Raw genomic sequence first — 23,929 nt, forward strand, 5'->3', positions numbered from 1 at the left:
TCAATATGAATTAACCAGTACCCCCAGAACACCTTGGAACTAAACCACCAATCAAATAAAATACATAGTGGGACTTGTTGCTCTAGCTGTATATGTAGCAGAGGATGGCCTAGTTGGTCATCAACGGGAGGAGAGGCCCTAGGTCCTGTGAAGGTTCTATGTCCCAGTATAGGGGGATGCCAGAACTGGGAATGGGAGTGGGTGGGTTGGGGAGCAGGGGGAGTGGAGAGGAGAGAGGGGATTTTCTCAAGGGAAAGTATGAAAGGGGATAAGAAAAAATAAAATATAAATTTAAAAAAGAATTAACAAAGAAATCAAAGGCTTTCTAGAATTCAGTGAAAGTGAAAACAAAATATACTCAGACTTACAGGACACAAAGAAAGCAGTGCTAAGAGAAGAGTTCATGGCCTCCTCTCCGTGAGCAGGACGCGTTTCAGAAGGCATTTGGCCCTGGGGACGCTCCTTAGTCCACGGGGTAGTAAATACCCATGTTGAACAAGCGATCTGGGGGTACGATTGGCTCCTACGCACATCCCCCTGAACGGCTGTGGCCTTCGCGCAAAGGCTGGAGGGAGTGTGGCTGTCGGCCTCCTGTGTGTGAGACCCCCCGGAGAGGCAGCAATGTGCAGCTGGTCATGGGCCCTGCAGGCAGCGAGAAGAGCACCTAATGTTCCACCATGGTTCAGCACTGTGAAGCCCTCAACCGATCTGTCCAGGTGGTCAACCTGGACCCAGCGGCAGAACACAACTACCCTGTCATGGCTGACATCCGGGAACTGATCGAGGTGGACGATGGGATGGAGGACGATTCTCTGCTGTTTGGTCCCAACGGAGGCTTGGTCTTCTGCATGGAGTACTTTGCCAATAACTTTGACTGGCTGGATAACTGCTTGGGCCACGTCGAGGACGATTACATCCTTTTTGACCGTCCAGGTCAGACGGAGCTCTACACCCACCTGCCTGTCATGAAGCAGCTGGTCCAGCAGCTCGAACCGTGAGAGTTCTGAGTGTGCGGAGTGTTCTTTGTCAATTCTCAGCTCATGGTGGAGTCATTCAAGTTCATTTCCAGCATCCTGGCAGCCTTTAGAGCCATGGTTTCTCTGGAGATCCCACAGGTTAACATCATGACGAAAATGGACCTGCTGAGTAAGAAAGCCAAGAAGGAAATTGAGAAGTTTCTAGATCCAGACATGTACTCTCTGATAGAAGATTCAACCGATGACTTAAGAAGCCAAAAGTTTAAGAAGTTGACGAAGGCCGTGTGTGGCCTGGTGGATGACTACAGCATGGTCCACTTCCTGCCATACGATCAGTCAGATGAGGAGAGCATGAGCATCGTGCTCCAGCACTTCGACTTCGCCATTCAGTACTGGGAGGACTTGGAGTTCAAGGAGCCGAGGGAGCATGAAGAGGAGTCTTCCTCCATGTTTGATGAGTATTTTCAGAATGAGAGTGGTTGACTACGTACGGAGCCACCATCCGGCTTGTGGCCGAGTGCTCTCCTGGAGGATGTAACCATGGGAAGCTGCTGCTTGTGTCTGGGAGGAGCTCTGGACTCTAAGGTGAGCGAGTGAGCCTGGCCTGTGCTCTGAACTCTGGAACTGCTGCTCTTTCAGGAGACTTTATCCCGACACTATTGTTTGGAGTTTTTTGTTTAAAAACCAAAGTAGAAATTAATGCACAAAGACTTGTACATAATATAAATCAACCTAGCCACACATGTACATCGCTAGTATGCGTGCATCTGCGCACCATTAGAGCCAATGTAAACCTTATTTTTACAATTGGATTCTTGTTTTTTGAGGGGTCTTCTTTTGATTTACTTGTTTGTTTTTGGAGAGGTACAAATTATTGTAACAAAAAACATAGATGTATATCAAAATAAATAAAAATTTGGAAGGATATTAAAAAAAAAAGAAGAGTTCATAACACAATATACCTTTTTAAAGAAATTGGCCTGATATGGCAATTTAAGAGCACACTTAAAGCTCTAGAACTAAACAAAGCAAAAAATACCAGAGAAGAGGAGGACACAACAGGAAATAATCAAACTCAGGGCTGAAATAAACAAATCAGAAACAAAAGAACAATAAAAATAAAATCCCAAAAAACAAACAAACAGACAGACAGACAGACAAAACAAATGAAGAAAAAAAACCTATCGCCAGATGGTTTTACCACAGATTTCTAACAGATTTTCAAGGGTTAGGGTTAGAGTTCAAAGAAAAGCTACTACCAGTAGTTTTCACTATTGCATAAAAAAGTAACAGGTGAAAATTGCCCAATTTATTGTATGAGCCCACAGTTACTGTGATACCATAAACCACACAAAGATCCAACAAAGAGAATTTTCAGGCTGGAGAGATGGTTCTGCAGTTAAGAGCACTAACTGCTCTTCTGAGGGTCCTGAGTTCAAATCCCAGCAACCACGTGGTGGCTCAAAATCATCCATAATGAGATCTGACTCCTTCTTCTGGAATGTCTGAAGACAGCTACAGTGTACTTACAGATAAATGAATTAATAAATCTTTAAAAAAAAAAAAAAGAAAGAAAGAAAGAAAGAAAGAAAGAAAGAAAGAAAGAAAGAAAGAATTTTCAACCAATATCCCCTATGAACATTGATTAAAAATACTCAACAAAACATTTACAAACTGAATCTAAGAACATCATCCACCATAAATAAGTAGGATTCATCCCAGGGATAGAGGGATGGTTCAACATTAAAAAAAATTCATCAATGTAACCCACCATATAAGAAAACTGAAAGAAAAACTAACACGTGATCATCTCAGAAGGTGCTGAAAAATCTTTGACAAAACCCAACATCCCTTCATGATAAAAGTCATGGAGAGAGCAGTTATGAAAATTCAACCAGAAAACTCCTACAGCTGATAAACAACCCCAGCAAAGTGGATGAATATAAAATTAACCCAAACAAATCAGTAGACTTATTTTATGCAAATGGTAAACAGGCTGATAAAGAAATTAGAGAAAAAACACCCTTCACGATAGCCACAAATAATATAAAGTATCTTGTTGTGAATTTGTCTAATACTATATGTATTGGGTTAATTGGGTATCCAAAACTGCATGAAAATACATATATAAGATGCTGAGGGTCCCTTCTCCCCAATTGGTTATGATGGAGGTCAATGACTGGGCAGGGAGACAGAGGCAGGAACTGAGGGTTCCTGGGCAGAAGGGAGAGAGCCTCCATGCTGGAAGATGAGTAGCCGCCATGCCTAAGAAGTGCATAACAGAGAGACATATTGGTAAACATGTAAAAGCTGTGGAAGAGTGGCCTAAGGGACAACCCCAACCAGATCTAGGGCAACAAAGTTGGAATATAGATTTTAGTAAATAATAACTCAGGAACATAGAAGGGGAGTGTGCTAGTCACAAGGAGACTTGGGAGTAGGCCAAACATTGAGGTGTTTAAGGCTTATTAAAATATAGAGGCTGTGTGTGTGTGTGTTTCATTTGGGAGCCCAGAGCACTGGCATGAGTATGCACACCAGCCTCCACTGAAACAATTTCAATAGAGATAATTGAATGGATTAAGAAAATATGGTATACAATGGAGTATTTCTTTTGGCCATTAAAAACAGCAACATCATGAAATTTAAATACTAACTGATGGAACTAGAAAAAATAATACTGATTGAGGTGATTCATCCCAGAATGAAAACAACTGTATGCACTCACTTATGGGTGAATATTATTTGTAAAGTAAAGGATACGTGTACTACAAATCAAACATCCACAGAAGCTAAGTAAGGACAGCCCAAGGGCAAATGCTTGAATCTTACTGAGAAGAGGAAATTGATTAGACATCAGGGGTGAATGGATGGAGGGGACTTGGTGGGGAAGGGTGTGGGGATGGGAAAAGGAGTTAAGATGTGTAGAGTGCAGAGGGAAAGAGTACATAGAGACAACAGGATTGGGTACAAGACATTTCTGGGACAGGCTTGAAAAGTAGGACACTGGAAACTCCTTGGAGTCTACAAGGATAAAAAGATGGAGCAGTTTTTAAAAGAAGGACAAAGGACTGGCCCAACTTGAGATTCATGCCATGAGACAGAGCTCACCCCTGACACTATGGATGATATTCTGATATACTTGCAAACAGGAGCCTAGTATAACCTTCATCAGAGAGGTATTACCAGCAACTGATAGAAATTGAAGCAGAGAACCAGAGCTACACATTAAGTGGAGAGAAATGAATCTTGTGGAAGAGGGGGAGAAACAATTGAAAGAGCCAAAGGGGTCAAGGACACTACAAGAAAACCTACAAGATCAACTAACATAGGTCAATAGTAGCTCGTGAACAATGAAGTATCAAAGAGGGAGCAGCCATGGGATAGACCTTTGAATATATGTAGCAGTTGTGCAGCTGGGTCTTCATGTGGGGATCCTAAAGCAGGAGCAGGGGCTGTCTCTGTCTGCATTAGCTGCCTTTGGATATCTTTCTCCTCCCTGGGCTGTCTTCTGTAACCTCAATAGAAGAAGATGCATCTAGTCTTACTGCAACATGATAGGCCAAGGCTGGATGATATCCATGGGAGTCCTTACCTTTTCTGAGAAGAAATGTGGAAGAGTGGTAGAGGAGGAGAAATGGAGAGACTGGAGGAAAAGCTGTGAATAGGGTGTAAAGATTTTAAGTAACATTATCAATAATATAAAATGAAAATAAATTGAACAAGATGTCAGAAGATGAAAAAAAATGTTCCATGCTTATGGATCAATAGAATTAACATATAAAAATGGCTACATTACCAAAAGCAATCTAGCACTTTAGTGCACTCCTCATCAAAATTCCACACAATTCTTCACAGACATTGAAAGGGCAACTCTCCTGTGTCCCTGGATCCCATGGGTCCTAGTTACTCCTGGTGATGGGGCAGATGCTGTGGCCTCCTCACCTGTGATGTTGGGCATGTTAGGGAACCTTCCTCTGGGTGTTGGGGGATTAGGTACAGAGCCAGCACCAAAGTTCTGCTCAGGGCACAGGTTCAGACCAGGATGAACCCTTATCAAGGGCCAAGAAGTTCATGCTGAACAGAAGCCTGAAATAGCTGTCTCCTGAGAGGCTCTGTCAGAGCCTGATAAATACAATGGTGGATACTCACAGCCAACCATTGGACTGAGCACACGGTCCCCAAAGGAGGAGTTAGAGAAATGTTTGAAAGAGCTGAAGGGGTTTGCAACCTCATAGCAAGAACAATATCAACCAATCACACCCCCTAGAGCTCCCAGGGACTAAATCACCAGCAAAGCGTACACATGTAAAATGACCCATGACTCCAGCTGCATATGTAGCAGAGGATGATCTTGTCAGGCATCAATGGGAGGAGTGCTGTGGTCATCTAAAGGCTCAATGCCCCAGTGTAGGGGAATTTCAGGGCAGGTAGGCTGGAGTGGGTGAGTGGGTAAGGGAACACCCTCATAGAAGCAGTGGGAGGGTGATGATATAGGGGCTTCTGGGGTGGGGGATCGGGAAAGGGGATGATATTTGAAATATAAATAAAGAAAATATCCAATAAAAGAGAAGAAAGAAAAGGTAATTCACAACTTAATATGGAAAACCAAAAATCAGGATAGCCAAAAGAGTACTTAATAAGTTGCTATAAGTCTTACCATTCCTTATTTCAAATTATACTACAGAACTGTAGTAATAAAAATGAATGGTATTGGCATAAAGATAGATATAATAATTGAAGAATCAAATTGAAGAAATAGGCATCAATACCCATACAAAGCACAAGCAGTTCTTCATAAAGAAGCCAGAAATACATACTGGAAAAACAAGGACATCTCCAGCAATGGGTCCTGCTCAAATTGGATTGGGTGCATGGATAAGTGTATAAGTAGATCTATTCCTATGACCCTGCATAAAAGTCAAGTCTAATAGTATCAAAGATCTTAATAAAACATCAAAAACAATGACCTGATAGACAAGAAGCTTGGAAATGACAGTGAACTTGTTGGTACAGGAAAATACTTTCTAAAGAGAATATCAATACTACAGGCACTTTGATTATTTATTAATAAATGGGTCCTCCTGTAGCTGAAAGTGTTCTGTAAGGCAAATGATCCCATCATTCAAACAAGGCATCAACCTCTAGGAAAGGCTAGGCAAGTAATCGAGTTTTCTGAAGATGGCCCACCACTTTCCATGGCAGTAGTGGGTGAGCTCTGAGATGCACGGTCCTCAGAGACTTCATCCCCAGATTGCCTCTTGCTATTGGTATGTCTTTCCTATCAATATTACATAGCTTAATGATTCCTGGGCATCAGCCCACATTATTGGGCAAATTCCTTGCAGCATGAAGGTGTACTCTCGTGTAGTAATGCTGTATAGACTAATTGATGATTTCATAACTCCTGATAATAATTTTGCAGAACTCTTAAACTGATGCAAGTAAATTCAAGCCGTCTATAAAATGAAAGCTGGAGAGCCGGGTGTGGTGGCGCACGCCTTTAATCCCAGCACTCGGGAGGCAGAGGCAGGCGGATTTCTGAGTTCGAGGCCAGCCTGGTCTACAGAGTGAGTTCCAGGACAGCCAGGACTACACAGAGAAATCCTGTCTCGAAAAAAAAAAAAAATGAAAGCTGGAAATAGAGTTCTGTAAACCTTTACTTGTCACAGACTGTATTAGTCAGGGTTCCCTAGAGTCACAGAACTTACAGAAAGTCTCTATATAGTAAAGGAATTTATTGATGCCTTACAGTCTGCAGTCCAAATCCCAACAATGGTTCAGTAGTAGCTTTGAATGGAATTCCAAGGATCTAGCAGTTGCGGAGTTTCACACCGCAAGAAGGCGAAAGAGCAAGAGCCAGCCTCCCTTCTTCCAATGTCCTTATATGGTCCCCAGCAGAAGGTGTAGCCCAGATTAAAGGTGTGTGCCACCACACCTTTAATCCCAGATGACCTTGGACTCGGAGATCTCCCTGTCTTAATCTTCTGGATTCAATCACCACTGTGTCTCAAGATCTCCATACCAAGATCCAGATCAGAAACTTCTATCTCCCAGCCTCCAGATTAGGTTCACTGGTGAGCCTTCCAATTCTGGATTGTAGTTCATTTCAAATATAGTCAAGTTGACAACCAGGATTAGCCACTACACAGACTAATTGCAGTAGGAGAAGAACGTAGGTTTGGAACAAATTCCATTCAAGTAAAACATTCCTTCTAGGTTAGGTATGAGAACATGATCTGGTAAATAAAGGTCATGTACTAGAAATGGAGAATTCATAGCAGATAAAGGACAGAAAATAAAATATGGACTAGTTTATCTATACATAAATTCAAAATAATAAGACACAAGGCAGATGACTTGTCTCTTGACAAAACAGTGCTAACTTGTGACTTAAAAATTATTTCTTTAAAGTTATAGTGAGGGGCTAGAGAGATAAAAGCACTGGCTGCTCTTCCAGAGGCCCTGAGTTCAATTCCCAGCAAGCACATGGTGGCTAAGAACAATATGTAATGGTATTTGATGCCCTCTTCTGGTGTTACTGAAGACAGATACAGTAAATTCATATACATACATACATACATACATACATACATACATACATACATACATACACAAACTAACTCATGATAAACTGATGGATCTAGAAAACAGATAATGAATGTTTAGTCAGATAGTAGTTTAATGAAAAGACATGTAAACAATTCTGTTATAACTCCTTAAACCTTTCCAATCCATGACATGAGATACTACTTTTAAACTTACTATGAACTTATGAAATGAAAAATGGGTTTAGGGAATCATGAAATCAATTGTCTCGCTGGGCGTGGTGGCGCACGCCTTTAATCCCAGCACTCGGGAGGCAGAAGCAGGCGGATTTCTGAGTTCGAGGCCAGCCTGGTCTACAAAGTGAGTTCCAGGACAGTCAGGGCTATACAGAGAAACCCTGTCTCAAAAACAAACAAAAAAAATTGTCTCTGCTGTCACAGTTCTATCTCATAGTCATATGAAGTATTTTAGAAAAAATATAAAAACTGAAAAGAGCAGTACAGGGTTGTTGCAGCTTTTCTTCCTCCACTTCATCCAGAGTGTATGTGTTTTTTCTGTGTGCCATGCTTTCTTTCTTTTCTTTTCTCGCTGGATCACAAAGTATAAAACAACTCTGAGTGTCTCACCTGATTCATGAGGGGTCAAGGAGTCAGAGAAAAGAGTCCAAGCAACTATACTGTCCTTCCTAATTCCCTACTGTGATAAGCAGGAGCTCACTGCCAGAAGCCAGCAGCATTTAGCCACAGAATAGCAAAGAGTTAAAGAGAGTTAATCACCAAAAGTCATCAGCTTATGTCCCTGTTCACCAATGCCACCCTTCACTGCCTGTACCTGATACCCAAACTGGAAGCCAGGCTGGATCCTATGAGAACTGGAAAAGATTTTTACCATCTCCAGATCTGATAGAAGACTAATACACAAAATACTTAAAGAACTCAAGAAATCAAATACCAAAATAAAAAAAAAAAATCATCCAAGTTAAAAATGGGATACAGCCAGGCGGTGGTGGCGCACACCTTTAATCCCAGCATTCAGGAGGCAGAGGCAGGTGGATTTCTGAGTTCGAGGCCAGCCTGGTCTACAGAGTGAGTTCCAGGACAGCCGGGGCTATACAGAGAAACCCTGTTTCGAAAAAAAAATGGGATACAGATCTGAACAGAGAACTCTCAATAGAGGACGTGCAATTGGCTGAGTAACATTTAAAGAAACCTTTATTTCTAGAGACTTAATTTGTTACAGCAAAAATAAAATAAAAATAAAAATAAAATTGTTATAGAAAACAAAAATAAACCAGTGTATGGTATCAGTTACAGTAATAGTCATATCTTATGAGAGCAAATATGTCACAAACTTCACATCGCAACTGGCTTTTCAGTGACTGCAGTGTCTCATATTCAGCATAGTGGCCCATTGTTTTGAAATGGAAGTGCCTCTTCTCTACATGGTGTCTTCTGTCCATTCCTTCCTTGTCGCAGCCAGGCAGTTCACACTCTGGGGAAAAGGGCTTCTGTAGCAATTCCACAGTGGTTTCCCTGGTCTCTGGCAATCTTCATATAGCCTTTACTGCCCCATTTTGTACCCAGGCTGTAAGAAAATGTTTCCATTTAGTGAAAATTACACAGCACATTGGATTATTACAATAACTCTTCATTTGAGAATTGATCCAGAAGACAATGTAGTAGAAAGCATGGGAATAGGCAGAGGGTGAGCTCCTTGAAACCAAGAGTTTTTTCACACATGACGATGAAAATCTCAGCAAGGAAATAATAAGACAAATCTCCTCACATGTGTGGTTCAGAAATAATGATTGTGTCATATTTTAGAATATTGATTGCATAAGAATGGTATTAGCACACAAGAAAACGAGGGGATGAACATCGTGACCTTGAGGTGTGAGTTGGTTGTTCTAGATGTCGAGATACCAAAGAAGGTCATGCCCTGCCATGAAAAAGGAAAGACTGAAATTCAAATCCAGGATCCCATTGAAAGCCAAGATGTGGGGCTGGAGATGGATCAATGCCTAAGAGTGAGAGGACAAGGGCTCCCACAAATCACCAATGATATTCAGATCACACCCCCTCTTACTAGAGTTTCAGATAATATGATAACATTTTTTAGGTCTCCACGGATATTTGCAACATAAAGCATTCACTCATAGAAACATATGTAAATAAAAGTAATAAAACTTAAATGACAAGGAAGCCTTAACACCATGTCTGAATTCCCAGAGACAGGGAATAGCTGAGAACAAAGAGTAGACACACTAACCGAGAGAGTGAACTTTAGGATCAGCAGGATTCCTTGCCTCTACTGATAAGTGGAGGACAACTGAAGAAGACAACTGATAGGAATTTATGGTTTGTATATAAGCAAAAAAACAAACAAGTGTCCATAAAAATGTATGAAAACGCTTATACACACACACAAACACATACACACACACATACACACAAGCACACAGTCTCATGGGGTAATATGTATGTACATACACCACTCACATACATAAGAGAAAATAAAGTAAAAGAAAATGTTTTGTGTCTAACTTAAGTGGAACAATATTTTCTAGGTCTTTTGCAAACTGTCACTAAAACTGAAAAATATCTCCTTCCAACTCCAAATATAAATAGTTTTGGCAGTTTATACCTGTTCTTGATGATCCAGTATTTCCTGCCTTCTGATTCTCTTCCAATAAAACCATAGCCAACCAGTAACACAGCATGTGTGAGAGCAGAGCTACTACAATTTGGCTCATAATATATACCTGAAATATAAAATCCATAAAGCAGTGAGAGGCCCAAGAAACTGGTAAGTACAATGGACACCAACAATGAGTGAGCTGTTTTCTGATGTCACTGAAGTGACAGAAACTCCAATAACCATAGGATTGGACATTAACAGGAATCATGATATAGGTCCACATTAGAATCCAGAGAAATCCAAATGATCACAAAGGAGCACAGACTGATTAATTCACATTTTGTATTTTCACTGATAGAACCCCACTTGCAAGCAAGCACCCCATACATAACTTACTTAATTCAAGACCCTCGTTAAGTTATTCTAGAAAGGTCATTTCACTAAAAGTCTAAAAGACATACCACATGTAGAAAAAATGAGAAATTAAGTTAAACAGTAAATTTGATTGATTATATATTGCTCACATGCAAGGGGGAGGTCATATCAAGTACAAATGATACAGAAGATTATTGAACGGATAGCTATAAAATATGCAAAGCTATGTGAATATATTATGTTTTATAATTTGAAAGATGGTCTGTTGGAAAGAAATGCCATAGAACAAGACAGAGTTTTTTCAACTAATATCTAAAAGGTCACATGCTTACCTCTTTTATAGAACAGGAAAGATTCATGCCATGCGTCGATTGCAACAGAAATGGGCCCAATACTTGCCACAGCATTCATTAGGTCAACCTCATTGTTTGGGACAATCTCAAACCCTATGATACTAGCAGTAGAATTCTCTGGATTGTACCTGCATGATCCTTCCTTGAAAATGTAAAGAGTTCAAACACAAGGTTACTTCTCTCTGGGTCCTGTGAAGCAAGTGTTAGAACCACAGTTTGGTCTTTGCAGTTGAGCCTCCCAACCAGGATCAGCAGGATTCTCTGCCTCTACTGATAAGTTGAGGACAACTGAAGAAGATGACTGATATGAATTTATTATATATACATATATATATATATATGTATATATATATATGCAAGCAAACAAACAACTGTCCATAAACATGTATGTATACACACACACACACACACACAAACACACACACACACACATATACACAAAAGCACACAGTCACATTTGTATAAAACTTCTGATCTTTTTTTTTCTATTACTCTGCCATTTTTATTTTATTATTTTTAACACTGGACTTTCTTATCAAGTGATAAATGTATACACATACATACACCTTTCTCTGGAACATTTCTCTCTTTTTTTAATACAGATATTTTCATTAGATATTTTCTTTATTTACATTTTAAATGCTTTCCTGAAAGTCCCCTATACCCTCCCCCCACCCCAGCTCCCCTACCCACCCACTCCCACTTCTTGGCCCTGGCATTCCCTGTACTGGGGCATCTGATCTTTTATAAAACATGCCAGGAAATTAAACACTACAAGAGATTAGGGACTGAAAATCATGTTATCAATGACAACCATTTGGTCTCACTGTCAATAAGAAATTTTCATAGTGAAGAAATGTATATTTCATATAAAGGTTTTACATGTTCTCCATGTTTGTAGAAGTAGAATCAGCTACATGGAAACCATATCAATAGACATACGTGCAAAGACAGTACTGCGATAACAGCCCTGACATGACAGTAGCATAAAAAGTCCACTTACCTTGTCTTCATAAGGATAGGTTGCCTCAGACTCTAGACCTCCATTTTCCATCACATACATCAAAGCATCCATTGTACTGCCTGAATAACAGCCGCTGCTGCCAACACAGTCCACTAGGTTCTGTACACTCAGAGGGATCAGTTGGCCTGTTTTCCGAAACATCTGTCCTTCTATGGCACCAGTCACAGAAATAGCCCAACAAGAATTACATGCACTCTAAGCAGAGAACAAGAGACAATCATTCACAAACAAATAGCAACTCCAAATCAGACAGCTGAATACTGTGTCAGAAAATGAACAACTTGCAGCTGATGGAAACCTGTCAAGAGAAGGAGACTTGAATGCTGGTGGTTTGTTTGTTTGTTTGTTTGTTTTTTCTGTAAAAGCACTGGTCATCAACATACATGCACATAAGGGTATAAATAGCAATGAAAGATGACATGAAGTCTAAATATAATGGGGGACACTATGTGGAGATGTAATAATAAGGTAATTGTGCATGGAAATGATCTGCATGCCTTGTATAAATGCACAAGAAGAATAAAAATTTCATAAAAATGAACTCACTCAACACACAGACATGCCACTTCACAATTTCCTCGGTGGCTGAGGAAGATGGGTACGTGATAGAGCAATACCTGTTTCCGCACAGGGGTAACATAGCCTCTCTTTTTCCAGTTTATAAATTTGGGCAGGTTAACAGACAGACGTTTCTGGACACTTTTCCCTTTCTTGACATTTGGGACTGGGATTTCAATCATCACTTTCCTGAATTCTTCAAGTGTCTTTAAGGGAAAAAAAATACATAAATCATTAAAAAGCAAAAGACACCAATGAATTGAAGAGAAAACAGGGCTGGAGAGATGGCTCAGCAGGTAAAAGCACCGACTGCTCTTCCAGAGGTCCTGAGTTCAAATCCCAGCAACCACATGGTGGCTCACAACCATCCATAATGGGATCCGAAGCCCTCTTCCGGTGTGTCTGAGGACAGTGACAGTGTACTCACATACATGAAGTAAATAAATAAATCAAAAAAAAAAGAAGAAGAAGAGAAAACAACATTGTGATGCTATATGTGTCACAGTCACCATGTCACCAAAAGCATTCATTTCCATGGTGAAACCATGCTTCCCCAGGCCATTCTCCCCATTGTGCAGTTTGATCTTTTTCATATTTTCTTCCCATACTGCTCTCTTCTGTCCTTCTTCCTCCTGGAAATAGAAATAATCGATGACTTGTTTTTCACCACTGCAGAAGCTGACCAAGAACTTGATGCAATAGGTGAAGAAAAGCCAGAGAGACAGATCTCAAGACACTGAAGCAAACCATTTGTCACATGTCTAGGAACAGAGATCCCGACCACCCTATGCTCATGTGAGTTCATGTAATTCTTCAGAAAAAGCAGATTCTATGGCCTCTATAATGCTCATAATCCACATCAGCAAACTCTCTGGGTTCTCTCTGAACAGTTCCAAAAATACCAACCAGATTGTATGTTTTTCCATATTTCATTTTCCACTTCTGCCATTCAGCATCGAAAACGGGATCAGGTGATGGTGATGATGAGGTCATTACAAACCACAAGATGGCCAGGAAGACAGTAGGAGTCATATCTCAAGAATATAGAAAGGGAAGAGAAATGAAGGTGTGACTGCACCAACACTTCTAAAATGCCTTCTTACTCCTCTCTGAGAAACAAAAACATCCATGGTAGATAAAATTATTTCTTCCAAATATTTATCCAAAGGTTTTGGAAACTGCTAAATATATGGTTGGACTAAACGCTCAATGAAAGACATTTAGTTTGTCCATAAAAAAGCACAGCACCTGCAATAACTGAAGAAAGGAGAAACTTCAATCCAGATATAATGTATGAGAGATACATATATAAATAAATAGATGATAGATTATAGATATGTAGATGATATATAGATGATAGATTATATATAGATGATACATACATACATACATAGACATGTAGATACATAAATACATAGAAACATAAACACATAGATACATTGGGAGAGAGATGCAGCACATGACAACAATCCTAGGAATGTAAACCATATATCTACTAGTAACTTATTATGATACACTTCAAAACTTAGGAAACTATGGACTTGTGACATAGGTAACCAAAGATTTGTTAGAAAGCAAATCTTTTTGTACATAGCAGAATATTTTCTCATGAACTGGGGCCACACATCATCATATTCCTGCCTGACATATATAAAGATATGGACTTATTTTGAAAATTAACTCTTGACACCTCCTCACAAAAGTGGGGGGCAGGGTTCTTCAGCTCCTGATCCATCAGTCCCACCCTTGGGTCTTTGGAATAACACCCATAACCTCAGCAAGGAAAGAGTTACACAGAAAAACCTTTGTGAGACAGAGCCACCAGTGAAGGGGAGGTACTAGAGAAAGCCACTTTAAGACATTCTCTCTAAGGTTCTTGACTAGAGACACACCATCTAATACTATATCTGCTCATGCCAACCATGAGAAGCAGTTTTCATCCAGTGGTGATATGCAAGAAAATTACCTCTGTAGGTTCAGGATGATATGAACATGTCCCTACTATATATGGTATCAGATGTCAGTCTCTCCAGATTTTCATGTGATAGGAACCTATAGTAACCTGAACACAGGAGATATCGGGTTTCCTCTCAAGCTTCCCCATCCTTGTCTACCTTCACAAAGCAGAATTACTGAGATTAACAAAATATCCTCATTCCTGGGCCACTGATTGTGTATCCATGGAGTCTCTCAAGGCTCTCTCCCATGGACACTTACTTTTCTACTCTGGTGGATGCAGGATGCCACCTGTGGTGACTGCTGCTTCCTTGGTCCACTGCAAGCTTTCCAAAGGTTACTTAATTCCCCCAGATCAGGGCCAACAACTCTTTATAAAGCCTTTAAATTGCAAGTCTCTGGCTAGTCAGTCCCACCCTCCAACCTTGGCCTTCTGTTTACTGTGCAATGATGTGATTAGGCTTCAGGCTTCAGACCTACAGGCTCTAACTAGATCATATGCTACTTGTCCTGAAGGGGTGCCTGTCAATCACTTCATGTGTGACATTTTTCTTGATGAGTGGCTCAAGGAAAAAATGGTTTTCTTCATAAACCAATACCACATTTCCTGATAAATAAACAAGGATGAAATCCTAGAACACATACCTGGGAGTAATTTTTCCTACCCTCAAGGTGTAGCAGACCTGACTTTGATAGGATTCTTTCAGGGAAATTGATGCTCAAAGAAGACAACAACATTCAAGACTAAAACCAAAGTAGCAAGGTGAATCACCTTGCTCTCAGTGTCCCCTTAAACTGTCTGGCTTTTCTTTACTTCAATTTAAATGGAGAATCTGTTGTGGGAAATATTGAAGAAAAAATAAAACAGTCTCAATCTACACTTATGCAGTCAACTCTCTGCTTGGCCAAGCACTGGTGGGAAATGCCTGACCAGTTTTTGTCTCATGGAGGCTCTCTCACTCAGAGATCCACAATCTCTCCACCCAGCTCCCTAGTTTCCCACTGGCAGATTGCTAAGCCACCAACTCTATGCTTCAAATCCCCCAAGAACTTTGTGGTAACCTCATGCAAACGCAAGCTTTGCCAACTTTCCTTTGTCTCTTGAACCTGGACAAGACAACACATGAAGGGAAATGCAACACAAAATTAGCTCAGAAACAAGAATAACTCAATCACTGAGCACAAAAACTATAATCCTAATCTTGTAAGCTTTATTAGATCCCAATCCTCTGGTGGTGAATCCTAATAGATCCGCCACTGAAACTGGAAAACAATCATAGCTACATCTTGTCCTCACACTATCCCCATCCAAAACGGACCTCACTCTCTTCTACTTCCTTTCCTCCACTGTCCAACTTGGAAGTCATGCCATCTCGCCCAGTGATTGGCTGCTTTATTCATTAGTGGTCCACAAGAAGTCACTGAGTATGACTCACTCCTTGTCTCCAGCCCCTCCCAGGAGAGCAGAATTACCCTCAAAATACAAACAGCCCTACCACAACAAGAACCTATTGGCAAGAATTCTAAAATGTCAATCTTTTCACTGGAGACCACATATATCACCTGAAAGTTCCCAATTTTAATGTGGATTTGTACATCTCAGTGGCTCTAGGGAATAACAACATTGCTGTGTAAACATGACCAAGTAGATCTCTGGAAAGACTTACTTTTCTTTAGAGAAACTCTGGACTTCTTAAACAATCCTCTAATCCATGTCATTAACTACAGGACCCTTCACTTCAATTTCTCTGTTTAGGAATTTGCCTTACCATCACCATGTTGGGTTTTCCTTACCATCACCACATTGGATGTAGTTTCTTCTGTACCAGTTTTGAAAGTGGACCACTTGGGAAGAAATTAGTCCCCAGCAAATGCTTTCAAAATATCATTCTTTACTAAGGTTTTATAATTTCCTACTATATGGTATCTTAACTAGGGTTTCAATTGTTATGAAGAAACAACATGACCATGCCCATCCTTATAAAGGAAGACATTTAATTGAAACTTGTTTACAATTTCAGAGTCCGTTTTAGTCTATTTCTCTCATGGCTACATGCAAGCAGATATGGTGCTAGAGAAAGATCAGAGTTCTACATCTTCATCCACAAGAAGAGTGACACACTTTTCATGGCATGGGTATCTGAGACGTCAAAGCCCTACCCCTAGTGACACACCTTCTCAAAAATAAGCCACACCTACACCTACAAGGCTACACCTCCTAATAATTCCATTCTCTATGAGTCTATGAGGGACATTTGATTTAAGCCAGCACACATAGCAATTCCATATTCTTTGTTCACTGACCATGGTGTTTTCTACTTCCTTAAATCAGAAAAGCAATATATGTCACCTGTCAACACTATAATCTGCACTACCCAAAGTACACAAAATGAACATAGCCAGTATGTTTCTAATATAGAAGAGACACTGAAGGATCTTCATGTGATAAAGAGTACACATTATAATGCCTCTAAGTCATTGAATATCTATTTATTCAACATCTCTTGAATCCTACATTGACCTGATCCATTCAGTTCCCTGGGTTTTTGCAAGCAATAGCTGTCTATGTCCTTCTGTCATGTTATTCCCATTAAGAATCCTGTACAAATCATTATTGCTATCTGATCGCCCTTCAAATGTGATCAGGCTTCTCTTCCTCAACAATGACCCATTTATAGTCTGGCCATCCTTTCCAGCTATCCCTTCAACTCTTATTCTGTTTACTGGAATACTTTTGCATTTTCATATCCCTAACCTTCTACTTGGCTAAAAACTAAGATTGGGAAAATTCCACTTCACCCAATTTAGTCAGGAAAATACAATGATTAGTGATATTAAATAATGTTACCATGCCACACATCATCTCAATAGACTTTCTAACCATGGCTTAAAGTGTCTTCCTGAATGCATGAGATTTAGATACAGCTTACTACTAAGAATCTGTGTCTAAGCCACCAGAATCTCTCATCTCTACTCAACTCATCTGTGGTCACCTGGTCCTGGCCTGAATTTTCAGGAATTTTTCCTCATTGTGATCAACCACAAATTACTACATACTGTAGACAAATGTTGATCTCTAGATAAGAATCAACATCTAGGGACTGGAGAGATGTCTCAGCGGTTAAGAGCACTGACTGCTCTTACGAAGGTCCTGAGTTCAAATCCCAGCAACCACATGGTGGCTCACAAACATCCTCAATGAGATCTGACACCCTCTTCTGGAGTGTCTGAAGACAGCTACAGTGTACTTACATATAATAAATAAATAAATCTAAAAAAAAAAAAAAAAGAATCAACATCTAACCAGAGAAAACAGAAGATAGTGAAGTTGTTGGAACTCTGAATTCCTTCATGTAACCCAGACGTCAGCAAAATTTAGATGATTTTCTCTAAAAATAATAGTTACATTAGCGGATTGGTTCCACAACCTCACCCTGTCTAGCAATAACGAAAAATCCCAATGTCTAGAATATGAGCACAGTAAGAGTGACACACTGCTCTGAAACTGTTCTCTTCTTTAATTTGTTCTTTGAGAGTTTCATATAATGTGTTTTGATAACATTAACCACCATTTCCCACTCTTGCTAGATTTTTCTCACTTTCTTGCCCACACAAATCTGTGTCTCTATTATTTAAATACATCAAGACCAATTTTTACCCAAATATTCTTGTATATATACCTTTAACTGGTGTAGCCTGTTTACTCATGGCTACGGTGTAAGAAAAATCTGAATCACCAACTCCAAGAGGCTCAAATTGCCAGTAGCACCATGGCTAATGGTGAGAATCTGTGGCAACATACCCTCTTGGTGCTGACATTTGGTCTTCCTTTGATTTGCATTGTCTAGTGCATCCTGTCACATTGTCTGTGTGTTCACATTTGTAGCAACTTGTTATGTCAAAACAGTTCCCTTGAAGTCATCAACTACCCCCGACTTGGAAACTCATGCTGTACACTGGATCCAGATGGAAATGGAGTGTAGGAGAAAGTGGGAGGAGTAGAAGGAGAAGAAACTGTCACGAGGATATATGTTTCAGAAAATATTCTATATTCAATAAAGGGAAAATATAAGTGCTCAAAGGTCAGACCTCTTCTTAGACTTATGGCAATTTCTTAACTGACTACTTGCTAACTCGAAAAACAAATTGTATACTTCCAAATTAAAATGGTACAAAACATACATTACCACTCCAAAGGAAAGAATCAGAAAATAGTGATGAAATGCTGGCTCAAGTAAAACTGAAGCCCACAGGGCAATTCCAAATCCTATATCTCAGCGTCTGATGTCACATGGCTTAAAGTTTCTGTTCTTCCAGCTTTGCTCCCTAGGCTACTTATACTCCTTGTCTGCACCCCCCTTGAGTAGATGCCTCATAGTCTTGTGTCTCCAACTTCTTGAGGTTTCCAACATACCAGAAACTTCATTTTCACAGCTGAATGCCATGGCTTGTCCAAGGGCTCCATGCAGGGACTCCTATGCCACCTGCTGGCTTAAGCAGCTCCCTGTCACCACAAAAGAAGTATTCATTTCCATATTTACTAGCGATAAGAGCAGAAGAAGACTTGAGTGAGCGAGTGAGTGAGATCTCTAAGTGAACATGCGTTGTTAACATGGGAATAGCTATATCAAAGACACAAGGTTTCAACTCCATCGGAAAGCTGTCTCTGGCTTAAGCTCAAGGAAACAAGTATGAAAGATGACAATGTGTGCAGAAAATGGACCCTTAACTTCCCCAACTTCTGATGTGTGGGTCATCCTAATAGAAGCTGGGAAGACCATACTGAGATATATCATGATTCTAAAAGCATCACCACTGCCAAGGTTGATTAAAAACAGGTGTTATTGTGCCCACGAATAGTACTATATTCAATATAGGTATATTTGCATCCTAAAGCTAAGCTAAAGGATTAAGAAAAGTAATCAACAATACGATAGGACAGTTACTCTGAGTATACTGAAATGGCTCTGTCAGCATGTTAAGGCAAGGAAGATTCTGTGTGACCTAAAAAACCAACAATCTTATAATCACAGACATGGTCAACTCAATATCTCTGATACCATTGTAAGCAAAATAAGACCGAGTTGCAGTGCCAGACAAGGGAGTCACAGCCATCATAATGCAATGGAGCAGCACATGGCGCCATAGCACACAGAGGGGACAAGAATGGAAACAGGGTATATCTGTGTCAGCAAAAAAAAAATGTCAAACTCAGAAGTTTGTCGTACACTGCTTCAGACCAATGCTGCTGGTAGAAACACAGAACCATGCAGGTGGAAAAGTGTCTATCACAACAGAGCTGCTCACTCTTTCTCCTAGAACATCACCACCATGCTCACTTCAAGATGAATACTGTATTCAGTCACAAAATGTCACTGTGATGAAAACAGAAAAAATTAGGGACATTATATTTTAATGTAATCATATTTAAAGATGATCTTTGACACAGTCAAAAATAAAATTCAGGGTTGGTGAGATGGCTCAGTAGGTAAGAGCACCCGACTGCTCTTCAGAAGGTCCAGAGTTCAAATCCCAGCAACCACATGGTGGCTCACAACCATCCGTAACAAGATCTGATGCCCTCTTCTGGAGTGTCTGAAGACAGCTACAGTGTACTTAAATATAATAAATAAATAAATCTTTAAAAAAAAATAAAAAAATAAAAAATAAAATTCAAACCATTGCATTCATTAAATACAAATGTTTGAAGACAATCAGTTATAGTAGGCATTATGTCTTACTAGAGAAACCACTTCACAGAATTCACATCACAATGTGATTCTTCAGTGAATCAAGTTTCATATTAATACATTGGTCACTTTGAAGGGAAAATGACCCCTCTGTATACACTGTCTCAAGTCCTGTCCTTTCATATTAACATTAGGTATGTCAAACATTGAAAGCTGTCATAGGAATTAATTATACAATGGTTGTTACAGACTGCAGAAATCACAATGTAGCCTCCACCATAACCCATCTATTACTGCAAGATGAACTGGACCAAGCTTTCTATTTAATACAAGAAACAAAGCACGGGAGTCCTATCATTATGATGCCTCATTGTCACTCTGAGCCTAAAGCCAACTTAGCAGAAATGACAGAAGGAGGAATAGGTTTAACTCCCAAACAAGTTGTTTCCCAGCAGAAAATAGACAGGGCATCTTCCCATGCACAGGTGGTTCCAAATAAGAAGTGTCAGATGTGAGAAAATCAATGGCAAATATGTCAGTGACACTCCAGAAACCAGTGAAAGAATCTGAATATTGGGACCATATGTGATGATTTGGCTGTTCTAGCCATAAAGAGTTCTCATAGACCATGCAAGAGAAAGATTTATAGTTCAATACTTCTATGATATTTTCTCCAGATTTGTCTTTAGATTCTCTCTTCTATCTCTTGTGTTCTCTTGTTGATGCTTGCATCTGTAACTCCTTGTCACTTTTCTAAATTTTTCCATCTCCAGGGATGTCTCCCTTTGTGCTTTCTTTAATGTTTCTATTTCCAGTTTTAGAACCTAGGCAGTTTTGTTCAATTCCTTCACCTGTTTGATTGTGTTTTCCTGTATTTCTTGAAGAGATTTATATGTATTCTCTTTAAGGGCTTCTACCTGTTTACATATATTCTCATGCATTTCTTTAAGAGGATTATTGATGTCCTCCTTAGATCCTCTATCATCTTCAGGAGATTGGATTTTAGGTTGAAGTCTTGCTTTTCAAGTGTGTTAGGATATCCAGGGCTTCCTGTGGTGGGAAAACTAGGTTCTGATGGTGCCAACTGACATTCATTTCTGTTGCAAATGTTCTTGTGCTTGCCTCTCACAATAGGTATTTCCTGCCCTTGCTGTCTCTGATTATATGGCTGTCCCTCCTACATGCCTGGGAGCCCAAGAGCCTGATTGTGTCAGAGCACCTGGGAGTCAGCTGTCTATGACTGTGCGAGGGTGCCTGGAGGGCTGCCTCTGCCTCAGGCCAAGTTCTGAATACTGAGCGGTACATAAGGAAGTATAATTCTGGACTGAGTCCCCTCACTTAAAAATTTTTTTCCATCTCTATTCATTTGTCAGCAAATTTTATAAGTTTGTTTTTATTAAGTGCTACATAATATTAAATTATTTAAATATCACACATTTTCACTATCATTTTATCAGTGGATGGGCTTCTAGGACCATTTCCTGAATATTGTAAATCATGTAGCAAAGGACATGGAAAAGCAAGTACTCTGCATTAGGATATATAATCCTTTGAGTATGTACTCCAAGAGATGCATAGCTGGATCATGTGGTAGACATATAGCACTATGAGGAAGATCTACACAGATGTTCACAATGGCTGTAACAGATTGCATGCTTACCAGAAGTGAATAAGTGTTACCCTTTCTCAAATACCAACACCAGAACTTGTTTAATTTTAGTCAGTTTGAAAGAATTAAGACAAAACTTCAATGTAGTGTTAATATGAATTTCCTTGATGGCAAATGATGTTGAACAGTTTTTTACCTTTTAAAATTTTTTTACAGTTTTAATTCTTTGAGATATCATATATTTTAATCATGTTCTTTTTCTTCTCTGAATTTCAAAAAAAATGTTTTATGGTCTTTTATTTCATTTTGTATAACTCTTTGTCTGGTTTATATCCCATTTTTAATTATGTTGGGGTTTTTTTGTTTTTTGTTTTTTGTTTTTTGTTTTTTTGGTTTTGGAGACAGGGTTTCTCTGTATAGCCCTGGCTGTTCTGGAACTCACTCTGTAGATCAAGTTGGCCTCGAACTCAGAAATCTGCCTGCCTCTGCCTCCTGAGTGCTGGGATTAAAGGCATGCACCACCACACCCAGTCAATTACGTTGTTTTCTTAATACTGGTTTTTTTATATTTTTGTATTTTTATTTTATTTTTTATATGTATGAATGTCCTGTCTGTGTGTTTTTGTTTACCACATGCATGCCTTGTACCCATAGAAGCCAAAGAGGTAATAAGATCTCTAACTGGAGTTACTTATGGATGTTGGCCACCATGTGAATGTTTGAAATCAAGTCCTAGCCTTCTCGAAGAACAGCAAGACATCTTACCTGCTTTGCATCTCACAAGCCATATTAGTCAATTTTAGAGGTGAAAAAAAAATATAAATATACATATATTGAGAAGTTTCAAATGATGTGGCCCTGAATCACATGGTACTCCCTCTGTAGGCTAGGTCTTTCAATATATCAATGTGGTGTGACAGCTGAATGCCCCCACCACAAGTATTTCTGAAAGTATCCTTCCCTTCCATTCTATTGTCCATCGAGATTTCCCTCCAGAAAGGCTGTGAAGAGATTGGGATGTGCTTCTCTTTCCAAAATGTTGATAAATTGTGAAATATGTTCCCAATTCTTCTGGAATGTGAGAAATTTTGAGATATGCTTTCAATTCTCCTGGACCATGTGAAAGGTATGGTTTAGGATGTAGGCTTGATTCCCCAGATGTTTACTTAGGGATCCCAAATGCATAGTGAAGCAATGAGCAGGCCCTTGCCTTCACTCCAGTCCTTGGGCACATGGATGGGACTAAACATTGCTACCAATACTTCCTGTGCAGTGATTCTCCACCGTTCCATCTAAGAATGGTAAATAAAGAAAATATCTAATAAAAAAAAAGAAAGAAAGAAAAAATGCTGAAGCAGGAAGACATGGAGATTAAATTTAAGAGGCAGAGAAGGTGGAAAGGGAAAACACAGTTTCATGCTGGCATTTTCTGGCATCCTTCTTTTCTCTTTTATACCAGGTTCTGTACTGAGGAATCAACATGAAGCAACTGTTCTGCATTCTGAGATTGGGAGCTCACAGTACAATTGAAGGTAGGGTTAAATACTTCCTTTTCATGAACAGGAAGCATGAGAGTTTGTTCTTGACCATTGCTGTAAGTTTCTAACAATGATTTTGTTTGAGACCCCTGTACAGTCATATGTACATATAGGAAATCAAAGTCCTTTCTGGTGGGACAATGAGGAGATGGGGCCCATTCCTCTGCCCCAAACTTTATAGGGAAGAAAATGCTTTTAATGACATTAAATAAAGTCAATTATGTTAATCATCTGATTGTCTCAAAAGACATTCTGACCAAGGCCTCTTGGTGCCTCCATCAACATATGTGGAAGCTGCTTGTTGCTCAGAGCATCTACCTAAATCATCAGAATCTCCCACCTATAGCTCACTTCTCCCCAGCTCAGCCCACCAACTTTGAGGCGAATTGCTTGGGAGGGTTCCCATGGTCTTCCCTGTATGACTTCAAACAAAACCAGTTGGATGTTCTTGTGCTTCCCTCACTAAAGATGAAATAGGGCACATATCCAGCTGGATTGGAGCACCCCACCAAGGAAGTGACATGGTTCAGCCTGCCATTCGTTAAGAGGAGCTAGAGACTTCTTCTTATAGCAATTTTATCTTTAAGAGCACTCTTAGCTCTTAGTAGGTGCTTTCTTTGCTCTCGCTCCCCCCTCTCCCTCTCCCTCTCCTCCCTCTCCCTC

The 23,929-nt window shown here is 39.8% G+C and overlaps 1 protein-coding gene and 1 pseudogene across 2 annotated transcripts; one reads left to right on the forward strand and one right to left on the reverse strand.

Annotated features, from left to right (window-relative positions):
* The first annotated feature begins 488 nt into the window (after positions 1-488).
* LOC110333705 lies at positions 489-1,460 on the forward strand (annotated as a pseudogene).
* Positions 1,461-8,719: 7,259 nt separating this feature from the next.
* LOC110333867 (cathepsin M-like) lies at positions 8,720-14,780 on the reverse strand. Of its 2 annotated transcripts, none has more exons than XM_021215629.1 (8): positions 14,691-14,780; positions 13,380-13,507; positions 12,983-13,105; positions 12,533-12,679; positions 11,895-12,110; positions 10,871-11,033; positions 10,170-10,287; positions 8,720-9,110 (listed from the first exon to the last, which is right to left on the reverse strand). In XM_021215629.1, the coding sequence occupies exons 2-8, from the start codon at positions 13,503-13,505 to the stop codon at positions 9,011-9,013; spliced, it is 993 nt and encodes a 330-aa protein (XP_021071288.1). In that variant the 5' UTR covers positions 13,506-13,507; positions 14,691-14,780; the 3' UTR covers positions 8,720-9,010. The 2 variants fall into 2 exon arrangements, with proteins under 2 accessions (XP_021071288.1, XP_021071289.1); XM_021215630.1 differs by having other exon boundaries at positions 13,380-13,582.
* Between the last annotated feature and the right edge of the window lie 9,149 nt (positions 14,781-23,929).

Source organism: Mus pahari, chromosome 16 (genome assembly GCF_900095145.1).
Source record: "Mus pahari chromosome 16, PAHARI_EIJ_v1.1, whole genome shotgun sequence".
Classification (NCBI taxonomy): domain Eukaryota; kingdom Metazoa; phylum Chordata; class Mammalia; order Rodentia; family Muridae; genus Mus; species Mus pahari.